This window comes from Staurois parvus, unplaced genomic scaffold (genome assembly GCF_062004578.1).
Source record: "Staurois parvus isolate SC_StPar_1 unplaced genomic scaffold, SC_StPar_1.0 ptg000652l, whole genome shotgun sequence".
In the NCBI taxonomy this organism is placed as follows: Eukaryota; Metazoa; Chordata; class Amphibia; order Anura; family Ranidae; genus Staurois; species Staurois parvus.
This window is the reverse complement of record NW_028318448.1, coordinates 2482932-2500382: the sequence shown is the minus strand read 5'-3', so window position 1 is coordinate 2500382 and position 17451 is coordinate 2482932. Positions and strand designations below refer to the sequence as shown.

The 17451-nt window shown below is 38.6% G+C and overlaps 1 protein-coding gene across 4 annotated transcripts in view; it reads right to left on the bottom strand.

Moving 5' to 3' along the window:
- Nucleotides 1–17451, bottom strand: part of HMGCLL1 (3-hydroxy-3-methylglutaryl-CoA lyase like 1) — a 41318-nt gene that overhangs the window by 22302 nt on the left and 1565 nt on the right. For 2 of the 4 annotated variants that reach the window (XM_089694138.1, XM_089694141.1), the window contains exons 2-5: nt 16913–17052; nt 15079–15156; nt 8747–8854; nt 3343–3450 (exon numbers count right to left, since the gene is read on the bottom strand). In XM_089694138.1, the coding sequence (XP_089550264.1) occupies nt 3343–3450; nt 8747–8854; nt 15079–15156; nt 16913–17008 (390 nt within the window). In that variant the 5' untranslated portion in view covers nt 17009–17052. The remainder of the gene's footprint in view (nt 1–3342; nt 3451–8746; nt 8855–15078; nt 15157–16912; nt 17053–17451) is intronic. The other 2 variants (XM_089694139.1, XM_089694140.1) reach the window with 2 other exon arrangements.

Sequence of the window (17451 nt, the reverse complement as noted above, 5' to 3'; positions counted from 1 at the left end):
GAAGGGAACTCTTAAGGCATCAGCATGCCAACACATTTTGGACAATTTCATGCTCCCAACTTTGTGGGAACAGTTTGGGGATGGTCCCTTCCTGTTCCAACATGACTGCGCACCAGTGCACAAGGCAAGGTCCATAAAGAAATGAATGAGCAAATTTGGGGTGGAGAAACTTGACTGCCTGGCACTCAACCCAATCAAACACCTTTGGGATGAATTAGAGCGGAGACTGTGAGCCAGGCCTTCCCATCCGATATCAGTGTCTGACCTCACAAATGCGCTTCTGGAAGAATGGTCAAACATTCCCATAGACACAGTCCTAAATCTTTTGGACAGCCTACCCAGAAGAGTGGAAGCTGTTATAGCTGCAAAGGGTGGGCCAACTCCATATTGAACCCTATAGACTAAGACTGAGATGCCATTAAAGTTCATGTGCGTGTAAAGGCAGGCGTCCCAATACTTTTGGCAATATAATATATATATATATATATATATATATATATACTGTATTTTTTTAATTGCCTAGTTACCACTAATTGTCTAAAAAAATTACCTCAGCCCTAGCCTCCAACAGTTATAGGATCTCAAACTCCAATGATGCACTCATCATCACTTGTGGCTCCTAATAATGTTAAAGATTCGGTTTGAGCCAAGCATTTCTCTTTGGCCCAGCCATTTGTTCATAAATTGTTGCCTTTTTTACATGATTTTTTTTTTTTATTTGTCACAGTCTACTCATCACTAGCTGCTGACTGGCCTGACTCCATCCTTCGCTATGCTTCTGTCGCATAAATGCGGGAGACAGACACCAGGGGGCATACTGTAAGGGACCTGAAGCCGGGAATAGAGAGGCTGCATCGGAAAATGTGGCTTACTGCCTGCTAGCCTGCTTACTCCGTGGCTGCAGCCTTTGCACTTCTCACAGGATCTTACACAGAAAACATCCTCACACTCACATCACAGCCACTGCTGCTTGTGTATATTTAGCAGAGATGTCGGACCAAACTGCATCAATTCTGCCAGAAGAAAGCCCAGCGCACAGAGGTGATTAGGATGTGCCTAGGCACATCAGGCACATCCCGTGTTCATGCCTATGCTTTAATGTGTTATCAACTGGCAATTTGCAGTATTTACTGCTTAAATAGTTTTCCAAGTTACAAGGAGTTTTTTTTTCTTTCAATTCAAGTAAAATGTAATTCTGAGGTGCATAAAACATCTTTAGAACATAGACACACAATCAGACACAAAAAATATATGCATACATATGTTTTATCTTTTGTTGTTTAGCAGGAATTTAGATAGTGACATATGATTTACATTATATAAGAAAAACAAAAAAACAAAGGGAATATTTCACTGCTGGACCAGGTTTCTTTTCTTCTAAATAAACATTCTGTTGGTTTTTAAAATATTTCTTTTTTTTTTCCTAAAGCCATACTCCACATAGACATAAAAGATATTCAACCTTTGAAGCTTTGCAATCAATTCCTTAAAAAAGTTTTATAGTCTACCGGTACCACATAACTATATTTAAAGCTTAAATTCAGGTTTGGGTTTTTTTTGGGCTTTTTTTGTAATAAACACAAGAGACAGTACTTATACTGTATAAGAAGAGTCCCATATGGTGGTGGCTGCTCTTTTTTTTTTTAAATCTTTAGTCCACTGCCACCCCTGCATATCCCTGCAGCGGTAATTTTCTAGTGTTGTGGAGGTTCTTACAAGCTACTGGATCTATTGTAGGCACTAGTCAAGAATACTATAGCTGTACTATAACTTCCTCAAATGAAAAGCGTTCTATGAATGGGGACAGGCATATAGGCAGGTGCAGTCTATCTTATCCACTGCCAGTGATGTTCATCTGCAGCAGCAATAAAGGTGGAGAAGGAAGTTGAGAGGGACCTGGTTCTTCTATGGTTTCCTTGGTCACAGGGAGACAGCTATCCAATTGGATGTGACTGTGGTGGCTATCTTGGGTCAGGGAGAGTCTATATAAGACCCTGGCTCCCAGGTTTGGTGCACATTTTTGCAAGTGGCAGTGTAGGGACAGTATACCCATCTGTCAGGGAAAGTTCTTAGCATCAGAGAAAAATTCTGGAGGAGTAAGAAAAGTGCAGGGACATGCCATCCTTCCTGAAAGCCTCCTCATTTGGGTAAGGACTGGCCAGACTGCATTCCTTCCCTTGAGACAGACGCTGTCAGCACCCATGAGTCATCAGACTACTGTTACACTGCTGCCATAACCTGTAATTTTTCCTGGTTGGGTTACCTTTCTGCCGGGCTTGTTTGCGTGTTACTAGACTTCCGTTACAACATATTTCTGTTACTGCACTTGGACTCCGTGTGTTTTCTGCCTGCCACATCATGCTGCACCTACCTACAGGCAGATGAATGAAAGCTTCTCCTCCTTCATTCAGTGCCTTGCTGTATTGTAATGGAGAACTGCACTGAACTTCATTGGTTATTTGTTAATTTACTCATTCTGGATTAATATTCAATTTATAACAGGATTTATAGAATTCAATAGGATTCACTGCTAAGGGTGAGATAATGTTCCAGCCAAACTGAGTTCAGTTCTAATCAATGGAAAACTGTCACATGATAGCAGACTGCCAGCCCAATGAGCTGCGACTGTGAAATTCCCGGCCCCTGCAGACACAAAACAATATTGTCCAAAAATGTCCATGTGGCTATATTAGGTTGTTGATGTCACCAGCATTCTCCTCCCTTTGTTATGTGTAACTGAAGGACGGAAAATTCAACAGCCACAGATGATTGGGCCGGTGGCCTGCTATCATGTGACAGTTTTTCCTGGGTTCGGCATGAAATGATTCTCTCCCAAAATTTAGCTAAACCATGCTTATTGCTAAGCTCAAATTCTAACAGGATTCCCCAAACTCTGTGTAAATCAAACCCAAGCACCATATCTCATTTTTATGTTATATACAATGAACATAAAATCCGAAAGTGAGAGCACATCACAACTGCTAGATTAAGTGGATGGACAATACCAGAAATCAGAGGATGGTTAAACTCATTATCATAAGTCATAAAGGGTACAATCTGTTTTAACCTTGGCTGACTCCTTAAAAATTAAACTCCATTTAAAGTGCTTAATCAAAAGTTCTAGTTAGAATAAAGGCATAGAGTAACGGGGGAGGACACCTCCTTGGATGATGAAGGGAGAGTGCATGGCATGCTGTACTGAAATACTGTATGGGTCACTAACTGGAAAAAGTTAAAAAACCTAATTTACAGAAGTAACAATATATAATATATATGATGTATTGGCTGTTGCAGGCTCTGATAAATAACAAGTATAAAATAAAAAAGTTATATCATACATACCGCAGAGTGAAACCCTTGTATATTGGGTGTGAGAACTGGGTACTGTACTCCTGCATGCTTTTTTATACCTCTCATAACATCTGCATGGTCTGACATCTGAAACAAGAGCTTTATTGTATTGCATTTTTATTATTTTATGACACAATTAATTTTGCACAGAACTGTGGCAGAGCAAAAAGCAAGAACTGCATATTGCTAACATCACTTTATATGTTTGAGTAAATTGTATTCTAATTTTGAAATAAAAATAACTGAACCTCATTTATTTCCTCTCAAAGCAAAACGTGCAGTAAAATTGATAAGGAAAACACCTAACTCTCTGGATGGAATGTAACCTGTTTCTCTACAGTGGAAGTATAGAATTGAGTAAATTATTATGATATGTACTGGGGTGTGGAGTCCATCATCTAGAAAAGTTTTAAAATCTTACAGAAAAAACATTTAAAAAAATGACTGTTTTTAATGAAAACCACAAGGTCCCAAGATGTTTTTCAAATATTGGTTTACCATTCTATACTATGTGATTCTCCTGCACTTGACTTCTCTCACTTTAATGGAGACTGTAGAATAAGAGCAAGAATAAAGAAAAGCTCAAAATTAGATAACATAACAGTGCATGTACTGACAATAGAATACATTTGATGACATGTAAATTAATTTTACACTTACTGGATGTCCATCAAAGTGTGTGATATGCCTTGTCTTTCCCAACTCCCCCCCCCACCTTTCTCCTTCCCTGCATTTGCTAACAAGTACAGCAGCCATTAGGCCCCTTTCACAAGAAGGGTCTAATTAGGTCCAACTGCCAGTTTTTAAGGCGGCCATAATGGGACCCTCCATTCTCCCCTATGGACCATTGGGTGTAAACAGACGTGAGAAACCATAAGGGAATCTTACTTGATTTTATCACTTGACAAATATCATTTGATTTTCCAGTGTATGCTTTTTACTTGTAACACAGAATGAATGTAAATTTCAGTTCATTGTCCACATTAGTGTTTAATTTTCCAAACATTTGAAAATCATTTCATTCTCTGGAAATGATTCATTTTGGCTTTTTTCCCAGGAGTATAGTCTTTCCTAGTTACCTTTATGACTTGTTCAGGGTGGTTAGCAGCCTACATGGTTTCCTATTCAGAAAGGGCTGAATGCCACGTTGCTTCTGTTTCCAGATTCTCTAGCCAAAAAGAATCTTTATAAAATATAATTATTAACCACTTAACCATGAATAAATCCTGATGAATACATGTACCTTTTAAATGCTCTTGGTTTCTAAATTCAGAATTGTGACATACCTTTTAATGAAGAAGTGTCTGCATGTCACCAGGAAATACATGGTCAGTGTTTTCCAGGATTTTTTGGATATGCTTTCTGACTGATAATACCACACCAGCAGCAAACCAAACCATTCAGGAGGCCAGTGTTCTGGATTTTCCCATCATAAATTGTGACCCAAAGCAGTTGATTTACTAGAACTGGAAAGTAGGAAATCTGGTGCAGCTGTACTTGCTAGCCAATCAGCTTCTAACTTCAGCTTGTTTAATTAAAGTGTTACTAAACCCAGGACTCTGCATTCACTCTATCCGGTCTTCCACACTACATGGAAATGCAATTATTTTAGTAAATATAAACTGCTACAAACCTTTTCTCATCAGCAGTTGGAACAGTTTTATGACTTCTATCAGTGTTCAATAGAGCACTGGTTAAAGCTTGAAGGAGGAGTTTTCTTTCTGCTCTAGGAGGATGCAGAACCCCTGACCTCTGTCTGGACAGTTCTGATTGTCCCTATGCTGATCACATGCACTCTCCCAAAAAAAAACCTCTCTAGCAATATACACCAAACTGAGCATGTGCAGAGTGACTCCACACGATATATCAGGAGATAAGAGGGTGACACTGGAAGAAGGGGAGGATCAGAGAAGTCAGGATCAAACAGTGTTTTTACACAATGCAGAGGATTAACCCCTTAGGTTCCACAGTGAGTATATCAAGTATGTTTTACTGCAGACATAGACTAATTTTACTGTTGTGGGTTTAGTAACACTTTAAGCTTTGGGAAAAAACCCCAATGTCTGGATAACAGTCTGCACAGAGACAGATATACTCTCCAAAGTTCCCATCAAGGTATCATCAAGGTTGCAGATGCCTTTTGGTCTCCTGCAACTACCACGAGTATAACTAAAGTGTACAATTCCTCTTTCTCCAAAACATCATCAATTCAAATGGAATTCTATATACTACACAATAAGGATCTCTCCCACCTTCTCCTACTTCTCTTTTTTTACCCACTTTTTTCCAGGGATTCCATAGAGGAACAGTATAGGTTGGTATACTTGCAATGAACAACATTTATTTAAAACATTTTATTCTCAGTTGATTTAAATGTCTACTAGAAAATGTATATTGTATAGGGCTTGTTGGAGCCCAACCTCTGTAGCTGTAAGATAAAGGTGCCAGATGGATATCAGGGATGGATGGATGGATGGATGGGAGAAGTAACACTGAGGCAGCTCTTCTTAGAGTGGAAGCAAGGCTCTAATGCAGTAACAAGAAAAAGAGAGGAAGGCGCCTCTAAGTGCAGTATTGACAATTTATTCAGTAAACAATGGAAAATTTGCACTTACAAGATAAATGGTTAAAAAAGCTCATCGTGTGGTAATTAGATCCAGGTGGGACATCCAGCCGTCCAGCAGCAAACTATGCCTATAGGATCAGGAATTAGAGACCAGGATGTGCCTGTGCATTCTTCTTCAGACCTCAGAGGTCTGAAGAAGGAGCCTATTGAGCATGCTCCGAAATGCATTACCGCCCCCTTCACCTGCTACATCTGACTCTGCTCTCCAAGCTTCATTTTTGATGCACAGGCACATCCTGGTCTCTACTCCCTGATCCTATAGGCATAGTTTGCTGCTGGACGGCTGGATGTCCCACCTGGATCTAATTACCACAGGATGAGCCTTTTTAACCGTTTATCTTGTAAGTGCAAATTTTCCATTGTTTACTGAATAAATTGTCAATTGTCACTTAGAGGCGCCTTCCTCTCTTTTTCTTAAATGTCTACTAGCCTACTACATTGCCCCCATCATAAGCAGCAAGCAAACCTCTGTAATATATAAAATATGAGGGGCTTTAAGTATTTTATGAGCCTGTTTCCACATCTGTATACTCACTTAAATGCACACATTTAAATGGAAATGTGGTGTTCTATATTTCCTTTACCCTAGTAGTTCAGTTAATATTATATTGAACCTTTTGTTTCTCTATAGCACCTAGCATACTGTAAATGTGACTATTCCAGGCAGCTGTAGGAGGAGCAATATGAAACAGCTGTTAGGAGTGAGCTCTGCAATAGCATACATACAAACAGATAGCCTGATAAAACTGTAAACATATTTATTTATTATTATTTCAGGTACTTATATAGCGCAGTCAATTTACGCAGCGCTTTACATAAATATTGTACATTCACATCAGTCCCTAACCCTCAAGGGGCGTACAATCTAAGGTCCCTAACTCACATTCATACATGTACATACTAGGGACAATTTAGACAGGGGCCAACTAACCTACCAGCATGTCTTTGGAGTGTAGGAGGAAACCCACGCAGTCACAGGGAGAACATACAAACTCCAGGCAGGTGGTGCCATGGTTGGGATTTGAACCAGCGACCCTAGTACTGCCAGGCAGAAGTGCTAACCATTTAGCCACTGTGCTAAACAAATGAAAAGCTTTCACAGCCAGGTTGCTATAACAATGACAGTGTGACAGTTGTTCAAACTATAATGATATTGGTGCTGGGTAGAGTTGGTAAAATATAAGGAATCACTGTATTGACATTTTCTTACTCTTTCTACCAACAGATCTATATGCAGAAATTCATGACCTATGGATTCAATGAAAGATGTACTTTATTGTCATTAGCCTGAGCGGATGCTGTGTATAATATACTGTCTCCAAATACACTTAGCTTTTGATATATAAAAAACAGAATATTTCACTACATAGAAGACAATACTACTCACTACCACCTACAGGCATTTTCTCCTTTTCATCATTCAAAGGTAATGAGTTATCTGAGTTGGGGAGTATTGTTTCCTTAACCTCCAGTTTAACCTTCCACTCCGCCTCTAGCTAGGTGTTCAGTGACCCAAGATCTCTAATTTGAAATCAATACAAAGCCTTGTTGCAATAGCAATTAAGTATTCAGCTTTGCCAGCTCCAAGGTTTTATCTGCTGGAATTTTATTCTCTCTATAAACTTTTTGCGTCCAAGAATAATTTTTTTTTGTTTAGCAAAACATTTTACGGGTGCCTTTGCTGTAATTAAGTGAATTTAAACAGTATATTTAGCTTATAGGTACATTTATTTCTTTTGTGTGTCATTCAATGCACATAAAAAAGGAAAGAAATTGGAGAAGGTGACCATTGACTATTCTTAAGATCTGTGGGATACACTAAATATCTTGCTAGAGGCAACCTGTCTATGCAATCACAATATTACAGTCTTCCATCCGGATTAAAGTCACATCAATACTAGCTCTATTGCAGCTAAATGTTTTACTAATACTTTCTTCAACTTCAGCCTCAAAGCTTTTTCAAAGTCACAAGCAAACAATAGAAAAAGATAAGCCAGCTCATGTTAAGATGTTTCTAAAAAGATTTTGTTGATAACAATGTGACCAATAATATCTTTTTCCATAAACTTTAGAGCATTATATACTTTTCAGTTCAATCAATAGTATACTAAGGGTTGTATGAGGCACAGTACCAGCTCACTTATCAGCTGCTCTGTATCTAAGGCAGGCCATACATTATGCAATTTCTTTCCTTCAACCTGAAAGAAAATTGCTCGATTTCCCCATTAACACAGTTAGAGTAATCCCTCCTACTGTGCTATTGTGCTCTGACAGCAGGAGGTTTCCCAGCCATCAGAATACAATGATCACTGCTGGCACCTATAGCCACCATCAGTGATCAAACAAAAAAAAAACCTAACAGGCTGGTTGTACTAAAGTGGATCGATAGGTCAACTTCAGTACAACCAGCCTGCCCATAGATGGATCAAAATTTGTCCGGTTCCTGCTGAATCGGTCAAATTTCGATCCGTCTATGGCCAGCTTAAGGTTGGCTCTAAACATTCACAGAAGTGGAATAACTAGTGGAGTACATAATGTTCATGATGCCAAATTAATTTTCACTTAGCTCAGGAAAAGGTGTAAAGATATGTTTGCTTCTTAAAAAACAAGATTTTTACTTCATTAAGTAGAATGGACCTTCATTTTGCAAAGTGAACACTTCCTATTCCTTTAGTAAATCAACCTCACAGAGGTCTTTCTATCTTCATTCTCTATTATTATATAATATACATGAACTAACTACTGTGTAAAGAGTTAAAAATATTTTACCTGCGGTACCCATTTTGAAGAAACAAAACTGGTGACTTCTATAACAGGCAGCCTGGCTTCTGAAAGGCGGTCGATGAATTCAATTTTTATATTGGTAGGCACAAATTCCTATAAGGGAAAAAAACTTACATATATATATATATACTTTATACTTATATATTTATTGATTGAATACATTGCAACAAAGCAGGTTGTTAAAAACTCAAATTTAGTTAATATAAAAGAGTTTTTGAAAAATCATAAACAACACAGATTGATATAGCATAACAGATGAATCTATGAACTGAGAAATCATTTAACAAAGTTTTGCCCAGTCTTGGAATACATGTAGGACAAATGGTTTTTCAGTTTAGCATGTGCATTGAGCATTAGAACAGTCAGACCTGTACAGTTATTGGGTCTGGTTTGTGCATATGATTGCATATCAATTATGACTGAATATTATAGAACTAAAACAACTGTAAACCTTTAATTAAAAAAAAAATGTCATATTACTTGCTCTGTGCAATGATTTTGCACAGAGCAGCCCAGGTCCTCCTTTTCTTGGGTTCCCCACCGGCGCTCCAGACTTCACCCCCTCTACGAAATGCCCCCCTATTAATCTGCTTGCTAAGGAGACACTTCTGTGGGCTCACTCCCGGGTCAGGGTCTGTGTGTCCATTGACAGCATTGCGTGCCCTATGACTGACAGCAGCAGGAGCCAATGGCTCCCACTGCTGCCTCTCTGTCCAATGAGGAAAGAGAGAGTGAAGACAGCTGCTGCTCTCGAGCACAGTGCTGGATCGAAATTGGGCTCAGGTAAGTATTTAGGGGGGCTGGGGGGGGAGCTGAATGCAGAAGGTTTTTTTCACCTTAATGCAGAGAACCACTTTAACTGCATTTGCATCTGCAATGTATGTAAACTCATATGCATAGTCTATAGCATATGCATGCATAATTTACTAAAGGGATGATTTGTTCTAGAATGTACACTATTAAGTGACAATAAACTCTAATTTGAAAAAAATATATTGAAGTATGCATTCTTAAAGTGAATAACATGTTTTTGTTTTTTTTAAATAGCAAACATGTCTATACTTACCTGCTCTGTGAAATTGAATTGCACAGAGCAGCCCCAAGCCTCCTCTTCTTGGGTCCCCCACTGCCACTCATTTTTCCTCCTCTCTGGATAATGCCCCCTATAGGAAGCTGCTTCCCATAGGGGGCACTTGTGTGGGCTCTCTCCGAGCACGGCAGTCTGTGCCTATTGATACGGCCCCGCTCCCTCATCACTACTGTAGCTTTGATTAACAGCAGTGGGAGCCAAAGGCTCTTGTTGCCTCAGAAAAGCCTGTGACACCCAGAAATGAGGGGAATGAAGAGCTGCAGATGTGCACAGCACTGGATATAATGAGGACTCGAGTAAGTATAAGGGGGGTGAAGGGCCAATACCAATGCCTAAACATTTTTTACCCTAATATATTCCTTGCATTAAGGTAAAATTTTTAGGCTTTAGAATCACTTTATCTCAAGAAAGTACCTTCTATTGCTCACAGACTCCTAAAAATCTCTGAATTCTTTTTTTTGCTGCAGTTACCTGACTTCCTGTTTGATGGTGGCTACAGTTGTGCACCATGGTCCCACTGTATGTAGGAATGTAGTCAACCTTGCTCACTCCAGAGATGGAATAGGAACTACGGACTATGGGATTTGTAGGGATGGGATATGTAGTGTGCATAGAGAAGTGCACATGACCACAATAAAATGTGCAATGCTTACTCCAGACACATGGAAGCAAGTGGGAAAAGGCTAGGTTCAGGAGCTCATGGAGGACATTACAAAGACAAAAAGTAAGAAACAATTTCATGAAAAAATATTACAGGGGCATTAGGTGGTGGATGTATAAGGATTATTTTTTGAGAATAAGGATACTGTTTAGTGTCACTCTAGAATTTCAAAAATTTAATATAATGAAGCTTACCAGTCCTTAGATGTGATGGCTGTACCATAATAATTTTCTTTTTTCAGGCTTTATTCCCTCGCTTTTCCTTTGGAGATCTTGTGATAACACACTTTCAGTTCCTGGGTGGCTATATCTACTCCTCCATTGTATCTATGGAGGGAGCCATGATTGTTACTGAGGCTGGACTTCAATCACACCTGCCTTTGGTCATCTCCATTACATGAGGACTGATGGGAATAGTAGTTTACTAAAGAAAGATAAGGCCATTGCATTTTTGTCAAGATCATCTGGAGATTTCTATACTTGCCATAACTGTTCATAGCCTGTAAAAAGGAAACTAATCTAGCCATCACATCTAAGGATGGGTAAGCTGTAATATATGAACATTTTTGTGGGTTCAGTTGTCATTTTAGCATCCATGCTACACTTTTTGAGTCTAACTACTGTAAGCTTTTCCAAATGTGCATGCCATATAAGATTAAAATTGTATTAAAAGTACATGGCTATAATTAAAGGAAATTGTGAAAAAAACCCTGTAAATTGCCTCAGTAAACTATACGCAGATCAGTACACAACTGCACATGTACCGAGTTTTATGAGCATGTGCAGAAATGTAAGCACTAGCCAGTGTACAAGACGCCACATGCAGGTACATGGAATAAATATCCCAGTGATAAATACACATACATATGCTGTCTTTTTTAAAATTCAGTTTTCAGAGAACAGGAAGCACAAAGGTAACTTAATCTGGATAATCAGCATGTATGGCAAATAAGTACAAGTAAAATAAGTTCCATGAATTGCAATCAATCATGATACACGTGAACAAATGGGCCCGCATTTCAGTTCGCAATCCAAGTTAACCCCAACATTTCATCCCTGCTCTTCTTCATTTTCATTAGTAAATTAGGCCAATTTCACCCTCTTTATAAAGGGCAGAGATAAGTGGTAGCTACAGTTCTCAACGGAAAGAAATTCACAAGACACAAGAGCACTTATGCACATTTGTCAAAGAAAACTGGATCTTAAGACAGTGGGATCATTAGCCAACATTACACTCCTTTCAGTATGAAAAGGTACCGTAAAATGAATCTTCCACCTGCAAAAAAATTTTAAAATTCAGATTCTACTGATAGACCTTTAACTAACCATAGCAAGTGCTGGAGATTTAAAAAAAAAAAAAACTGTTTGTGATGTTTTGTATAATTAATTCAAATCACTTTTTTCCCCCTTCAGATCTAAACTATCATAATCCTGCATTTATTGTCTCAGCTCATCGTTTTAGCAGTTAGTAAATTATCAGAAATCCCTTGAAGGATAATGCAATTGATTAAAATAGTTTTAACCCACATGCACATATCTTGATTTTTCTGCTTAATAGCAATGAAAACATTGTTTTTCAGCAGTGTTTCTTAAAGTTGTTCTAAAGCCGAAAGTTCTTTATCTTAATGCATTCCTTGCATTAGGGTTCAAAATGTTTAGGTAACAGTATTGTCCCCCCACACCCTTATAATTAATCTCCCTATGGTGGCCCTGTTTTCTCTTGCTGCTTTCACAGGTTTTGCTGAGGCAGTGGGAGCCATTGGCTTTTGCTGCTCTCAGTCAAATCATGCGATGTGGGACTAAGGGTGCGGGACCAAGCTGCACTGTCTGTATCTATGGATGCAAGCAGAGTGGCTTAGGAGCAAGCCCGCAGGTGGTACTTTATAAAAAGGCCCCTTTGTGAAGTGTGGCCCCAAACTCTAATCTATGAGACGCTCCACCTTGGAGCATATATAGCAATTAATACATTGATGGAAGGTATGCCTTGAGGTAGCCCATTACTTCTTGAAGGTGCAAGGACACACCAGAAGCCCAGCAAGATCACAATGGCAGTTGAAGTTCCCTCATTTGTCCCTGCACTAAACACATCAAGGTAAACAAAAATGTCATCTGCTTCAATCAGTTCATAACTAGCTTTTTTAAATATTAATAAAGAGCACATGGAAGGGCTGTTCAAAGAAAAAACACAATCCAAACAATTTCCAGTACAATCAGCAGCTAGCCATAAAAAAAAAATTAAAAATACGCTATATCCCGTGGGATACTGTCCAGGTCTTCCCTAAAAGCTTTGCCAGGGTAGCTTTGCCTGCCGCAACCAGGTACATAGGCTCATTCACATGTTTATTCAAGGACCACTCTAGGGAGTTGTTTTTTTTTGTTTTACTTTAATTTTCTGAGAACTTGGATAGGGTTGAGGGAATTAGGTGGGATACTCCACAAACATGAACTATGTACAACTTGAGGACTAAGGTATTCTTCAAGATAATCTATAATAAAGTCTGTGCTTGCAACAAACAGTGGGCTTCAGCTTTAAGGCAGCAATAGTAGTAGTAGTAGTAGTAGTAGTAGTAGTAGTAGTAGTAGTAGTAAGCTAGAGCAGAGTCCCTTTAAAAAAGGAGATTAAGTACTTCAGGACACCAGCCAGAGTCCCCTTTAGTTAGACCCGCAGCTGACTACCTAGCACCAGAGGGGTTTTAGCAGCACAAAGTCCTTTTAGGGATGTCTGTACTCACAAGGCCCAAGAACAGATGATTGCCTTACTCCCAGGAGCGGACTGACAACTCATGGGGCCCCCGGGCAATAGGGGATCATGGGGCCCCTGTGTCCTTGCCCAAACTCAAAAATGCCTATGAAAAAGGTACCAGGGGCATCTCATGGGGCCCCCTACTGAACCCGGGCCCCTGGGCAGTGCCCGAGTTTCCAAATGGTCAGTCCGACCCTGCTTACTCCATAATACCAGATCATATCTTCAGTCGACGGCCCCTCAGTCAGCTCTAGCAGAACTTAGGTCACAGCATTCAGGCCCTCAGGTCGTCCACCTGTGGCCTACAACAGCAGATGCAGCCATATTGCCTGGGAGGGCAGCATTCCCCCTCCAGGCTGGACCAATCATGTCCAGAAAAAGACACAGAGCTCAATGTGTTCACCGAATAGCCAGCATGCCGTCACAGCCTCTCTCTCTGGGATAGACCAGGGCTGTATCAGTATTCATGCTGCCATCTGCATAACTCCACACCTATCATCCAGGAACTTCTCAAGACTTCTGGATGCAGAGGGAGCCATCAGGCTGGCAGCAGTTGAACACACAGAGCAGACCTAACAAGCAGAACACAGCAACACTGATTACAGTGTATAAGCTATGTTTTTACCTAACAATCACCATCACACTGACTATAGTGTGACAACTACATTTACCTATCAAAACACATACTAAACCTTATCTATCTAAACCACTAGGAGGGTTCTACACACTGGGGGGGGGGGATTTAATAAAGCTGGTGCACTCAGAATCTGGTGTAGCTGTACCTGGAAGCCGATCAGCTTCTAACCTCAGTTTGTTCAATTAAGCTTTGGCAATAAAACCTGGAAGCTGTTTTAAAGCAGAAGTGAACCTGATTTTGCACTCTCCGGCTTTAGTAAATACGCCCCACTGTTTACCAATTTGTTAAAAACAGAGGTTTTACTTGCACACATTTGCAAATATATGCAGAAGCCAAACTGTCACTGTATTTAAAGAATCTTTTGTGAATACAAGGACTGTGATACATATGTGCTATGTATGCAGGGTGGTGGTTCCAGATCTTGTTAACTGTGCCCCTTTAAGCCTCTCCTACTGTCAGCACAGTGTGGGCAAAACAAATATTTGCTCCTTGAGGTGCCCAGGGATGCTCTAGATCCTTCAAAAGCCTATTGGAATGACACTCAGGAATCTATTCTGTTTTTAATTATACTTGTTGTACTAATACCAGTTAGCTTTTCACTCGACTGCTTTACAAATAAATAAAAATAATGAATACACAGGAATAGAAACACATTCTTTTACTGTTTGTATGTTTTTTGTTTTTTTTATTATTATTATTCATCCTTTGTCACTAGTCTTTGTGTGACCTTGCTGACATTTTGCTAAATATTTTCTTCTTGGGTCCCAGTGCGGTAACATTTTTTTAATGTGGATCTTTGAATTAAAACATTTAGGGCCCATTCACACCAGAAACTGCATGTTTACTGAGCATTGGCATACGTTTGACGCAAGTTCTTAGGTGTGTTTATGCACGTTTGCAATGCATTTTTTGCTATGCATTTGTCCTTTGATGTCACTTCCTTCTTCTTTCTTTCTTTGGGCTTCTATGTGCACTGCATTGCATTGTGATGCACTTGCATGCATCTGTGCATCTTTTTGCATGTTTGCCGTGCAAACAAATGCAGCTTGCTCTACTTTTTTTCACTGCTGTGCACTGCAATCTATGCAGTAGGAACACAGTCAAAAATACATCCAACTGCATCTGATGTGAATGGGCCCTTAGGGACCCTGCTCTTTATCCAAAACACTCATCTAGTGATGTTTTACCTTTTCATTTTGTAATCCATCTCTTGGTCCAACTTCTACTATCTTGACATGTTGAGGAAGGCCTGTTTCATGGGGCTCCTTAAAAATAAAAACATTAATAAGATCCTTTTGAAAAGGGTAACTAAAAACTTGACACTAAGATGCCTGTCATGTCATCAAATATTTGTGAAAGCAACAAAAGGAGTCATTTTATTAATGTCAGGCATATGTAACAGCACAAGAGAAAGCCCCTTTATACAAAAGGAAGTAAAAAGAAATCACTCTAGCTTAGTGACACTTGTCATGTGGACCCTAGAACAGGTGCCTCTAATGCATATGGTCCCCTCTAATCCTGTTCTAGTTGCAACTGTAACATTTCAGGTATCTATTTTGGTGATAATGGTCAACCGTAAAAATGAAGAAGGGGAGTCTCTTCAGAAGAGAAAAATATAGTCAATTTAAACCTGACAGGGTATTTAACACTATGGTCTTGGCTTTAAATATACTTTAAGACTCCCCTTATGTATTATGAATAATGTAGCTTACAATGGTAATAGGAGAATATAATGCACACAATGGCCTTTAAATGCCATATTCCAGAAAGGAGAACAGGTTTATTTATTTACATATATGACATCAAGTATGCATTTAGTAGAGCAGATCATACTCTGTATGTTTTGTACAAGTATTGAGCTTTAGATTTGTTTTTCAGTATATTCAGCATGTTTTACTAAGTTTAAAAAACAAATTCACTGTAAATACCTTCATTTTTTTTGTACTTAGTAAAACATGACATACAGTATATACTACATATACTTAAATTGTAGCATTTAAGTATATGCTACAATTTATGGACAGTAGCAAAGGAATATATTAGATTATTTTATTAAGTTTACAGATGGCTAATGTTATATACAGTAATACAAACACAGTATAATGTAAATGACATATTTACACAGAGATTGATTGCAACTGCTCTGCTATATTCTACAAATACTAAGAATATTGCATTAAATTGTGAATGCTATTTTGTATCAGCAGCAATCTATCACTCTTTTCAGCAAAAAAACCCCCAAAAACAAAGTGACATAATGGCAAATGGTAAAATATGTCAATCAAATGAAAATGAGTATCAGAATCAGTTCAGACAAACCGTATTTGCTCACCCAACAATATTTTTCAACAAATGCATTACTTCTCTTCTCCTAATCTATAATAGAATGCATGTAACTAGTGGGTCAGTTCTCAAAATAATTAAAAAAAGTATTTCACAACCCTAAAATAACACTTTAATAAGCGATTTGGGCTCCTGTTTAATAGGCAAATAGTAATGTACAAAGGGGACACTGACCCTAGGCTCATAAAAAGCACAGGCCACCTAATTTAATGATCACTCATTAAAGGACCTAAACTGATAATGATGATGAGGCATATATAATAAAAATAAATAAATAAATAAATAAATATATATATATATATATATATATACACATATATACCTTTTACCCTGCCTGCACATATTTAAAAAATCTATCTCACACAGCTGTCAACCACTTGACGTCACCATTGTTCACCATATTGAGCCAGCATGGCTCTCTGTTCATCTGAAGAATAGCTACATATCAAATTACCCATAGACAAATAACATTTGATTTATTTGTAAAACTTTACAAGTCTGCATAAATAAATTCCTGATGTGTCACAATATACAGCAACCTGGGATTAGCGGGTAGGTGGAAAGGGGAGCTTGACATTGGGATTCAAGCACAATATTCATTTATATCACAGACATTTATCATTAGCAATTTTAATGCTTATATGAAAAATTACAAAAGTAATAATACAATTTTAGTACCTGTTCAGGAATTGTTACATCTCCAATCCATATCTGTTCTTTTAAGAGGTGCTGGTAACTTAGGCAGTGCTTTACTGCTGTTGGCACATTACCCATCAGGCAAAGATGTCAGGCTTTCTGGCCACCGATTTTTAAAAAAACTGAAATGGAACAACATAATATTGTTGACTTTTAGAACTCTAGAATGCTCAAGTAGATACATTTATATATATATTATACCTGTTAAAGGTTGAGTGGTTAGATGACTGGATCTAAAAGTGGCATGTGCAAGGCATGTGATGGTCAAAGTCCAGATTTGTTGGCTCAAAATGAACTGTAATGTTGTGTTGACCATATAATACTAATAAAAATGAAGGCTACAATAATTTTGTTTAGAGTGAATGTTGGCGAGTTGAATCAACTATATATACACTATATTGCCAAAAGTATTGGTACGCTTGCCTGTACACGTACATGAACTTTAATGGCATCTCAGTCCGTAGGGTTCAATATTGAGTTGGCCCACCCTTTTCAGCTATAACAGCTTCAACTCTTCTGGG